Source organism: Trachemys scripta, chromosome 5 (genome assembly GCF_013100865.1).
Source record: "Trachemys scripta elegans isolate TJP31775 chromosome 5, CAS_Tse_1.0, whole genome shotgun sequence".
Classification (NCBI taxonomy): Eukaryota; Metazoa; Chordata; order Testudines; family Emydidae; genus Trachemys; species Trachemys scripta.
This window is the reverse complement of record NC_048302.1, coordinates 113,294,791-113,307,482: the sequence shown is the minus strand read 5'-3', so window position 1 is coordinate 113,307,482 and position 12,692 is coordinate 113,294,791. Positions and strand designations below refer to the sequence as shown.

General features: G+C 39.2%; 1 protein-coding gene across 1 annotated transcript in view; it reads right to left on the bottom strand.

Annotated features, from left to right (window-relative positions):
- Positions 1-12,692, bottom strand: part of SLC2A9 (solute carrier family 2 member 9) — a 166,456-nt gene that overhangs the window by 127,489 nt on the left and 26,275 nt on the right. Inside the window, exon 2 of the mRNA XM_034772535.1 lies at positions 4,261-4,421. Coding sequence (XP_034628426.1) covers positions 4,261-4,421 — 161 coding nt within the window. The remainder of the gene's footprint in view (positions 1-4,260; positions 4,422-12,692) is intronic.

Below are 12,692 nucleotides of genomic sequence, written 5' to 3'. Positions count from 1 at the left end.
AACCTATGGTGCCAAGTCACAGAGCCCAGGGCAAGTGACTCAGGCTCGCAGGGCTCAGGCTAGGGGACTAAAAATAGCAATGCAGATGTTCTGGCTCAGGCTGGAGCCCAGTTTCTGAAACCCAGAGAGAGGCTTAGAGCCCAAATGCTTACACTGCTATTTTTAGCTCTGCAACCTAAGTCTCACAAGCCAAGTCCATTGACCCCGGCTCTGAGACTCAAGAACCAGGGGTCACCCAATCAAATTAATAGGCAGCAGGTTTGAAATAAATAAAATGAAGTACTTCTTCATGTAATGCACAGTCAATCTGTGGAACTCATTGCCAGGGGATGTTGTGAAGGCCAAAACTATAACGGGGTTCAAAAAAGAACTAGATAAGTTCATGAAGGACAGGTCCATCAATGGCCATTAGTCAAGATGGTTAGGGATGCAACCCTATGCTCCAAGTGTCCCTAGCCTCTGTTTGCCAGAAGCTGGGAGTGGACAACAGGGGATGGATTGCACCATGGTTACCTGTTCTGTTCATTCCCTCTGAAGCACCTGGCATTGGCCACTGTTGGAACAGAGGATACTGGGCTAGACAGGCCATCGGCCTGACCCAGTATAGTCATTTTTATGTTCTCAATTATATTAGCTTTTTTTGCAACAGTTGTACACTGTTGACTCACATCTAGCTTGTGATCCACTATAACCCCCAGATCCCTTTCTGCAGTGCCACCTTCTTAGGCATTCGTTTCTCATTTTGTATGGGTGCAATTGATTGTTCCTTCCTAAGTGGAGTACTTTGCAGTTGTTCTTATTGAATTTCAACCTATTTACTTCAGACCATTTCTCCAGTTTGCCCAAGTCATTTTGAATTTTAATTCTATCCTTCAAAGCACTTACAATCCCTCCCAGCTTGGTCTTCTCCTCAAACTTTATAAGTGTACTTTCTAGGCCATTATCTAAACAATTTATGAAGCTATTGAAGAGAACCGGACCCAGGACCAATCCCCATGGGACCCCATTCAATATGCCCTTCCATCTTGATTCTGAATCATTCGTAACTACTGTCTGGGAATGGTTTTCCAACCAGTTATGCACCCCCCTTATGGCAGCTCCATCTAGGCTACCTTTTCCTAGTTTGCTCCTGAGGAGGTATCAAAAGCCTTTCTAAAGTCAAGATATATCACATCTACTGCTTCCCCCTATCCACATGGTTTGTCATCCTGTAAAAGAAAGCTAGTAGGTTGGTTTGACTGATTTGTTCTAGACAAATCCATGTTGATTGTTACTTATCACCTTACTATTTTCTAGGTGTTTGCAAACTGATTGCTTGATTATTTGCTACATTATCTTTCTGGGTACTGAAGTTAAGCTGACTGGTCTGGCTTGTCGTTATTCCCCTTTTTACAGATATGCTGTATATTTGCCATCTTCCAGTCCTCTGGAATCTCTCCAATCTTTCATGACTTTTTGAAGATAATCACTAATGGTTCAGATATCTCCTCAGTCAGCTCCTTGAGTATGCTAGGATGTATTTCATCAGGCCCTGCTGACTTGACGACATCTAACTTGTCTAAGTAATTTTTAACTTGTTCCTTCCCTATATTAGCCTAAAAACCTACCTCATTTTCACTGGCATTCACTATGTTAGACATCCGATTGCTACAAACCTTTTTGGTGAAAAATTAAACAAAAAAGGCATTTAGCACTTCCGCCATTTCCACATTTTCTGTTATTATCTTTCCCTCCTCATTGAGTAAGGGGTCTACCCTCTCCTTGGTCTTCCTCTTGCTTCTAATGTATTTGTAGAACGTTTTCTTGTTAGCCTTTATGTCTTTAACTAGTTTAATCTCATTTTGTGTGTTGGCCTAATTTTGTCCCTATATGCTTGTGTTGGTTTTTTTATATTCATCCTTCATAATTTGACTTATTTTCCACTTTTTGTAGACCTCTTTTTTGAAGATCATTGAAGATCTTCTAGATAAGTTACGGTGGTCTCTTGCAATACTTCCTAGCTCTCCTATGCAGTGAGACAGTTTGCTCTTGTACCCTTAATAATGTGTCTGACAAACCTGTCAAGTCTCTCAAACTGTTTTTCCCCTGATGTTTGCTTCCCATGGGATCTTACCTACCAACTCCTTGAGTTTGCTAAAGTCTGCCTCCTTGAGATCCATTATCTTTATTCTGCTGTTTTCTCTCCCACGATTCCATAGAATCAGGAACTCTATCGTTTCATGATCACATTCACCCAAGGCACTTAGGAGCCCAATCAATGGGACGTAGGCTCCTATGTCATTTAGATGCATTTGGAAAGTTTACCCTACTTCTGAGAAATGTAATCTTTAGTCCAGCAACAAATAAATAAATGTTGAGTGCTGTATTTTAAAACACGGACATTATTTCTGGACAATATGTTGGTCCCCTCTGTCTCATTGTTCTAAGTCAGTGTAAATTAAAGTCAGTTTCACTATTCACACCATCCAGCAGCCCGCATGCACACTGTACTATGCAGAAAGGGCTTTTTATTGCTCTGTCACTGTTTTGGTGCCCTTTTTAGGTACTACAGTTGAATACTTAGACAAGTTTCCGTAACTATCATGAATGTCAACTATCCAAAAGGACCGCAGTGTGAACAGTATTCCTGAAAACTCATTCTTGATGGGCAGTCTTGAATACTTTTTTGAATAACAGCTGTTGAAGGCACAGTTCCTTCCATGTACAAATCCTTATTCTGTGCTCATACAGTAGCTGCATGGCAGAGCTCTCTATTTTCATTACTTGAATTCTCATATTCTATGGGCAAAGGGACAAAACCTTGGAAATTTAACCCCATAGCCTAGGAATGTGATCTGCTTCTATCAAAATGGCATTTTTGCAACTGTCTGTTTACTTGCCACACCATTTCAATAAACCTTAGTAACCCGCACACTTGTTAATCACAAAAATGCCTCTCCTCTTCTCAGCAAAAAATGTAAGAGACTTGCTATGGTGAGCTCTCATATTTGACATTTTAAAAAATACAGTGCAGAATATTCACTGACACCTTTTGAATGAAGTTTTTGATTGTGAAATGGAGAATTTGGGAAGGGTATGAATTGATGAGTTGGGGAGGAGGCTGAGAACTGAGTAGTTAAATTGAGGGGAAAGGATATTGAGAACAAAATAGATTGGTGAATTGATGGGAGGGAAGGCACAGAATTGGTGAATTACTGGAGGTGGGGAAGGGAAACAGTGGACAAAGGATTTGGAGGACCAGAGAATAGGTATTTGCTGTGTGAATGTAGGAAGAACCACAGAGCATACTGTGTAAGGTGAAAAATGGGGATGAAAAACGAGGAGAAAAATGGATTGGGTGTAGAAAAGGAAAGTACAGGAAACAGAAGATTTGAGGTAAGTGGAAATTGGATTGTAGGGGAATAAGCGGTAGAGTAAGACCAGGGAGAAAGTTAGAATCAAGAAGACGAGGGAAAGAAAGGAGGAAAATAAAGGTTAAAAGACTAGAGGAAGCAGAATGATGGGGGAGAGAGGGTGGACGATGTTTTTATACATGTCTATGTATTTGAGCCCCTGTGGTGACATTTAGTAGAACCTAATTTGCCAGTAGCAAGTCATTCTATGAGTCATCTTAAAGACTTTAAAGAAATACTCAGGAGACTTTCTTTTAAAAAAATATTCTAAAGTTAGTTTTTTAACCCTTAAAACCCCTCTTGAATATGAGAAATAATATCTTGGTGCAAGGACACCCCCAAATCCTCTCATTTAAGGTTTTACTGCCTCTCTCACAGTTTCCCAAACTCCCCACTTCTCTTTGTGGCTAACTTCGGACCTGAAGCTACCCCCGGATATGACTGTGGTGTGAGCTGCACAGTAAAGCAGAAATCTGCCAGTGCAAGTATTCTCCTTTACAGTAACCATGGAATTTAGGAATACATGTTATACCTGGTCAGTGTTTACCCAAGGACAACCCTGAACAATGGCCCTACGGAACTCAATCTGTGCATACTACTCCAAAAGAGACAGCCCTTTGATTCAACTACCACCTCTGGTGACTGCTACAAATTTGGAGTTATAAACAATAACAATGGTAAGCTTTTCCTTGTCTCCTGTGGGGCAGCACCACCAGATCATATAAAATTTAGAAGCTATCCAATGTAGTTTTCCTAATTTGAAGGTCTTTAAACTGAGAAGGAAATTTATTATGTTAGAAAATATTTTTATTGATGCTATAAAAAGAGTAAGTCAGATGCCAAAATCAGAGCTTTGTAATGTACCTACCGGCCAAAGAACTTCACAATTGGTGTGGTAATTATCGCACCCACCAGTCCACCAATGGAGAAAATAGACACGGTTATAGACCAGAGGAGTGTAAGAGTTCCTCCATCTATTACGTGGCCATATCTTCTTTCCCAACTTTCATTGTAAAACCTCTTGATATACTAAAAGTAAAGAGACAATAATGGTATGTGTGAAAGCAGCTTACTTGATGAGTAAGGACACTAAAATAATCAATCATGATTTAAACAATGGCCAAATAGTAGCTTGCTGTATAGAAGCTTCTTGAATAGACATCTGTGACATCCCTCTTTAAATTGTTTTCACCCTAATCCGGAATGATTTGGAATAAATTAAAAATATGTAAATTCAGTCATTAGTGTTATGGGTTGAGTTATACATTGTTATGAGCTGGGTGTAGCTGCTGCCTTACATTCAGGATAAACATTAAGAAGCCATTGTGAAGAAGTGGCTGAACCAACAGCAGTAGCACTCAACACACAGGCACATGAAAAAGCTTGAGCCGATGCTGCCCCAGGCACCAGAGATTGAGACAGAAGCAGAGATATAAAGTCAAGCCACAGTAACAGAAAGTTGGGATGTGGTTGTGAGAGAAAATTAAAAGGATTTTGGGGTATGGAGCACTGGCAGGAAAGGCAGGCATGGAACACCAGACACGGAAATTGTCTCCTGCTATTTGGCTCCCACTATGGTCAGAGAAACAAGACTTTGTACATTCTTAATGAATAAGCAAAATTGCATCAAAGAATTGAATTGCACCACCAATTTCTCCTCCTAAGTGGAACAACCTACAAGACCCCAAATGATGGGCTATCCATTTGGGTCAAAAGGGGTATCATTATTATCTGTATTGCAGTAGCAGCTACAGCCCATTGTGCCAGGCACTATACAAATATATAACAAAAAAATGGTTCCTGCCTCAGAAAGGTTACAATCTAAATGCACAGTAAAATGCTGTTAATATTGTACTGTAGTATCTTTATATTAGGAACAAGTAGTTTTTCTGAATACTCCATAGGTCTCTACTGAAAACCATTTTAAAATAGAAAAACTCCAAGGGAAAGGAAGAGAAGAAAAAAGGCAACAAAGACAGAAAGAAGAAAAGAGGAGAGAGAGATTGGGGGTGGGAGATTGGGGGGGACGACAGAAACTCAAGAGGAAAAACAAGAAACGAGATGCCAACTAAAGATGATACCTAGCTTGCCTTGGCTCACAAAATGGAACTTCAAAAGCAGAAGGATAAAACAGGGATGATTTCTGTTTTAATCCTCCCCAAATTCTGTAACTGAGGATTATGAGAATATTTTATATTGATGCTTTTTATTGGTATGTACACATGCACAAACAGTACATGAAACACTTTTCAGTATTTCTCAATTACTGATTTTTAGTTTGCTTTATCAACAGGAGTCATCCCCTTTTCATCGTTCTGTCTTTTTGGTATTCAGTTTCTTAGAAAAAACAAGCAAGACAAATTCATCACCACCATTCTCCCCACTGACCACACCCGCCCAAATGGGGTGAAAAACTAAAGGAAATATTTGAAATTTTACAAAATGACGGTGTTATTGTCTTCGCCAAATAGCTGTTACAAACAATAAAAGATGAATGAAAGGAGATTTAAATTTGAAACAGGGTGGTAATAAAAATTATGTCAGGTGTTCAGGTGTGATAATTAGAGCTGTGCTGAGAACAGAAATTCCATTTTGAGGAGAATTTCAAAACTTATTTTCATTCCGATTTGGAATTAAACTCTGAAATTTCAAAATTCGCCATGAAAGAAAACTTGTTTCTGCTCAACTGAAACATCTTGAATTAGAATTTTTAAAATGTTTATATTTCATAATACAAATAATGTTATTATATTATATAACACAGCATAAGTATATAATACACAATTTTAAAATTTCAGAAAAAAAATCAAAATATTTTATTCTGAAAAATGTCAACGTGGGACTTCTCAACATTGTCAGAACTCTTTTCACCCACCCCCCAACGTTAGTCTCCAAAATGAAGTTTTTGTGGAATCAATATAATTTCACAAAGTATTTCAACTTTGATGGAACTACATTTTCTGACTGAAAATGGTATCAAAGTTCTTCAGACCAGTTCTAGTGATAATTTTTTAATGTACAAAAATGGCATCTAGTCCTTCCTATCCATGCAAGCTATCCAGCAACATCAACTGATTTCAGGGGTAAAGAGGTTCTTTCATGTATCCTAAGCCTGCTCCTGAGAAGGACTGAGCACCTGTAAGTCCCAGTGGAGTCAAAAAGATCTATGGGTGTCACAGAATGTACCCATGTCCATATCTGACACACTATTGTAATACTTTTTGTACAAGGTATGCCTTTGTAAGGTATCATTTGAAAACTCATAAGTTGTTGGTCCGTATTATACTGGTAAAATATGTGTAGCAACATTGTGTGTGAAGTTATAAGATTCCCCTGTATGGTGTTATTAACACATGTTCCAAACCCTGCCCAAACAGAAGCTGGCAAACTGGTCTGTCTTAAACAAAGGAATGTATGCTCTGTTTAGTTTGAATTTAAGCAGTGAACAGCAGGAAGAGAAGACAAAGGAAGCTCAAATAGGTGAAAAAACCCATCAGGGAATATTATTCCACATAGACTCTTTGGCTCTTGATTCTCAGTTGGAAAGGTTTTTCAAGAGGGAAACTGAAACTATCAAAAGAAGGGACAAACACCCCCCCCCCTCCGCCGCCCATCGATTCACTGCACCTAAAGGGACAAAAAGTCAGCAGCCATTAGACTGGAGAAGAGGTCCTGACCTAAGAAGTTTAGTCAGTAAGACTGCTGAAAGCATATGGTGAGAACACTTTGCTTTGAATTTAACATAGGTTGTTAAGTTAGGCACCAGTTGTGTTTTACCTTTATTTTTCTTGTAACCATTTTTAAACGATATGATGCATTACTTGTACTCACTTAAAATCTCTCTCTTGGTAGTTAATAAACTTGTTTTATTGTTTTATCTAATCCAGTGTGTTTAAATTGAAGTGTCTGGAAAACTACATTTGGGGTGGCAAGTTGTGAGCATATTATTGGGGGGGGGTGTTGGGGTCACCTTGAAGTATAGCCAAGGCTGGTGAGAGCCAGAGTGTAAACCAGATGTGACTAGCAGGCTGCGGTTACACACCAACATTCACCGTGTGGCTTTCACACTGAAAGGCTGTGAGCAGCCCAACTGGAAGCTGCTTCAACCAAAGCATTGTAAAGCACTCATAATTGCTAAGCAGGGGGGGACACAGCCGCTCAGTAGTCTGGATTGTACCATGGTATGTCGCAAACAGGGGCCCAGCATCTTCCAGGGCCAGGCTATTTGTGAGTGCTGGCTGCATCTAAAAAGAAGTGCATTTTGAGCCTGGACCAAAACCCACTGACGTGAATGGGTATCTTTACATTGACTTTAATGGGGTTTGCCGCAAATACAACAAATGAAAAAGGTCGTAAATATCTGAATAATAATGGGTTGCTAGACCTTGCTACAGTAAGGGAGAGGGTAAGTGGGAGTTGCCAGGCATGGGGGCAGGTATCGCAGGGACAGCGGAAGCTAATCTGATGAAATAGAATGGAAATAAATTATATAAATGAAAAAAAAAAAAAGAGTTGACTGTGAAGAAGGAAAGTATGCTGTATTTATTTATTGGGAGTTCAGCGTGCCTTGGGACTCTGCATCTGCAAAAATGACAGCATGAGCCCTAATGCACAGTAGCTGTAAGGAAAGCTTAAATGTATTTCTGGTTCATTAAAAGGATATTCAAAATAGTGAGGCAACATATTTATAATTATGCAATAAATTTACAATTTTCAAAGGGTAGATGATCCATTTATTATCTTATAGAACATAATATAACCCCAAGTGCCTATCCTGAAAATTAACTAAATGCCAAATCTCCTGAACAAAGAATGTATGAGGAATGCTTTCTATCTTTTCGCATCAAAGCTAATTGTGTTATTTCCACTGCTTGAAGGATGTATTTTTTAAAAAAAAGCTATGAAATGACACCAAGAAATTGCTACACAGCTGGAATCCAGTTACCCTCTAGCATTTTTACCATTGTAATGTTCCATTCTGACTCATACATAACTTGTCATAAAATTTGCCTCAGTTTTTTTGAGTGACTATAAAAGTTACAGAAATAGTACATTTTCTGAGTGAAGGCTTATGATACACTCACCATGACATAGAAGAGTCATTACTGTTACACTTTACATTTTGCAGTTCAGGTTGAACTCAAGGTCATGGACTTGTTTGCAGATGGTCTATTTTTCATTATTTTTAAGGTCAATCTTTTAAAACTTGGGTGAGAAATCAGGCCTCTAAAGGTATATTTAGGTGCTGAAGTAAGTGCCCTCATTTTCAGAGGTGCTGAGCACTCACCAATTATAATGGTAAATTATACCAGTATAGCTAAACCAATGTAGTTATAGCAGTAAAATTCCACATAGGGACATTCTTATTCCAGAACTAGTAAGGGAAAGCCTATGTTGTTGCATGGGTGTGTCAGTTGGACCAAGAAATCCATCATCTGTAGAGTCTCTCTCAAACAACCAATAAAACTATTGCATGCAAATTAGCCGTAGACCAAGGGTGGTAATTGGTTGAGTTACTTCTAATCTCACAATGCTCTAGCACTCTTCATGGCATAGATACATGCCTTACTGTAGCTGTATACCAGATAGTTGTAATTCATGAAGTCAAAATGGACAGTAACAGATTGCAAATCCCAGTGATGATTCAACCTGCTGATATGCGAAACAAAAAGAGCTCTCAGCCACGTCTGTAGCAGATTCCATTGCACTGACTCTACAGACATTCTCAGCTTTCAAGTGACACACAGAGTGACAATCCTGAAATCTTATCTTATATAAGAGCGGCTTTATTTTTTGGTTTGTTTAACCTAAACCCCTTGCAAAATGGCATAAGCTAAATTGAAAAAAGTGTTCTTATATCTCAGTTTTAAAAGAGGTTATTTTGTCTTAAATGTTTAGAGCTTTTTAATAGAGAGTCTTTATATATTCATGTAAAGAAATAGCAGCTTTATCTTTCCAGGACATTAAAATGTATTCAGAGACACAGCCAAACTCACTGGTTTCCACTCTTTACTCTGCCATGGATAGTTCTGAGCAAAGATGGCAATGATTTTACTCTAGTGCAGTGGGGACCTCAACCTTTTTCCTACCATGACCCCAGGATAAAACGGAAAAGGATTTTCAGATTCCCCTTCCCATTAGCTATAAAGAAAAGAAGAGAGTCACAACCACTCTTGGACCGGTTAGTAACGCCCTGGTTGAGAACCCATGCTAGAAAGTAACTTTTCCACTGCCAAAGGATAGTTCCATAGAAGAAAAACTGATACTATGTATCAGATGGGAGTGTCATTTCAGTGGGGGCAGGAGGAAAGAGAGAAAGAGAGAGAGATCAGACATTTAATAAATGCTACTATTTGAGAGAACATCTAAAATTGGAATGCAATGGCAGAGGTCAAATTTTGCCCCCTAAACAGTGTAACTGATAAGGGACTTTTTATAGTAAAATCTACTAGCAGGCTAAGAACCCATCTATCTGTCTAGGTATTCCTAGATTCATAGAGTTTAAGGCCAGAAAGGACCATTAGATCATTCTCATCTGACTTCCTGTATAACATAGGCCATTAAATATCACCCAGTTAGCTGTGTATTGAGCCCAATAACTTTTGTTAGGTTAAAGCGTATCTTCCACAAAGGCATCCAGACTTGATCTGGAGACATCAAGAGATGGAGAAAGTGCACTTTCACCCTAGAAGTAACTTGAACCCACAATCTCTGTTTTAGGAGGCCAATGCCTTACCCATTAAGCTCATATGGACCTCATCACCATTGTATCTGACATAATCATTAGTGGATTCTACTCCCCCTGTGAGGTAGGATGGTGTTAGCTTCCCCTCTGTAAAATGGAGATGAACCAGAGGGTAGATTAGTTGATTGCCCAAGGTCCCTTTGGCAGCAATAGCCAAGCCGGAAACTGAAGCCTGGTCTTTTTTCAACCCTGTTGAGTGTCTTAATGACAAGTCTATTATCTTCTCTTGAAGCCTGGTGTCAGGTTTTAGCCTGATAGACATGGAAGTGCCAAAGCTAGAACGTCTACATATAAATAGGATTATAATAGAAATGCCAATAAACACTTAAATTTAGCAGAGTTACCAGATGTCAATTGTTGCTCTTACAGGCAGGATGAATTTTCATAACAAACCTGCACAATTGAATTAGGGATATTTTGTTGATAAACATTAGAATTCTCTATATGAGTTGTGCTATTATACATTGAGTGAAGTCTGAAATTTATATGAACCTATCAATTCACGTCCCTTATTCCTACGGCTGTTTGGACTTGAGGGTCATGAATTCTGTGACTTTCCATTTTTTCCTGAGACACCGGTGATGCTTCTTCTTACTGTTCTGAATCCCTGCTGAGGGGCAAAGAAAACTGTATTTTCCTTCCAAGAAACCCAATGTGGGGAGGAGGAAGATGACAACCACCAACTGCTAACTTCCTGAGCTTCTTAAAGAGAAACAGAAGAGACCCATTGCTCCTACTCACGATACACCTGCAGTGGGAAAACAGACTTTCTGTCCTCAGTAGTTCTACGGAGGAAGTGAAAATATATTCTACTTCACCCTTGGTTACACCACCTCAAGAGATGCCAGCTGATCAAGATAGGACTGAAAGCATTCTGCATTAATAATGGGAGATGAGTCACAAATCCAGGATTGAATCAAAATGTGTTTTTTTTAAATATCTTGTTCCATGGAAAAATAATAGCCCTTAACAAAACATTAATATCCCAAGAGATGCTAAATATTAGTATTTGATATTCATGTTATTGTAGCACCCAGATTTCAAACAGGATCAGCGCCCTATTGTGCTTGGCCCTGCACAAACATAAAATAAAAATCACAGTTCCTACCCCCAAAGAATTGACATGAGAAACAGATTCATTGCAACCTAAGGAAAAAATAAAAAGCTACAAAAGTTTGCAATTGCTGGTCACATGCTGGTCAACAATAAAGCAAAACAAATTCCTGCCTCCCCTTCCCAACCCCATCTGTTTGACTTAATGCTAAAGTCAAGATCTATTTGTCACTTGTATAACTGAGTTATAACGTTTCCCCTTCTAATCTAAAGTCAAATTTTGAAAGCTGCTTTATGAATTAAGTTCAGGGATGTAGAATGAGGCAGGAAATTTCTCATTTAATAACAAAAGTATCTATTATTTCATGTGTGATGTAGCCACAGTCCAAATAATAATCACTTTACCACTTCGCTAAATGAGCAAGGACTCCTAAGAAATGAATTCTAGAGATAAGCACTAGGCATTTAAGCTAGTTCTACAAGAATCAGCTACTGTACCATACAAGTACAGCTGCATTTTGTGGCATTTGAATCATATGCCTAGTGTTTTAGCACCTTATAGTGGTTTAAAAAAAAAAAAAAGATTATTAGGCATGCTCCTATATTGAAATATGCTGTTTCCAGACGAGTGGGGTTTGTGAATATTATGGACTGCTATTGCTGATGTAATTTGGGGGCTGGGAAGAGTTGTAAACCACACAATTGGTTAAAGGAGTTATGTGAAACTTATTAATAAGCATCACATCACTTTAAAGAAATGTGATCCTTGAGGACATGAAAATAGTTTGGCGTGCATTGCAAAGATCCTTCCTGAAAAAATACAGGTTGGGGCCTGTGTCTGACAAGAGCGGTTAACATCAGTAAATGGAAATGGGGTAGAAGGTGTCACTGAGAACTCAGAAGACTGAGAACAAAGAATTCAGATCAGCTCTTGCCAGTAGACTACCAAGGAAAGAGACTAGGGGGTATGTAATAAAATGCAAAGTAACCTGAAATTGGACTTGTGCCATAGTTTAGGCCTGTTCAATTTTGGAAATATCATGTAACTTAGTAAAACCAAAGTTAGTTCAGTCTCAGAGTTCTCCACTAAGACCAATTAAACCTATGATCTAGTTTTAAGTTTGCCACATCTCAAAGGATTTTCTGCCACCTTAGAGAGCAATAAAAACCACATGAGTAAATGCCCATCATGGTTTAAATAATGTTCTGATAGAGTGGGTGGGAGCAGCCAACTGTAAAGAATGCTCAAAGTGATGATTCATATGGCAGGTTAGGTAATCAAATGGCACAGCCTTTTTCAGCTCAAACATTCCAATCATTTTGTCTAACAAAAAAGTTTTCAGAGGGTGGGGAACAGGGAGGTTGGATGGGGGCGGGGGTTCCGGGGGCAGTCAGGGAGAAGGGATGGTTGGATGGGGCAGGGGTCCCCGGGAGGGGGGGCAGTCAGGAAGGAGAGGAGGGGTTGGATGGGGCGGGGGGGGGCAGTGAGGGGGGGGGCTGGG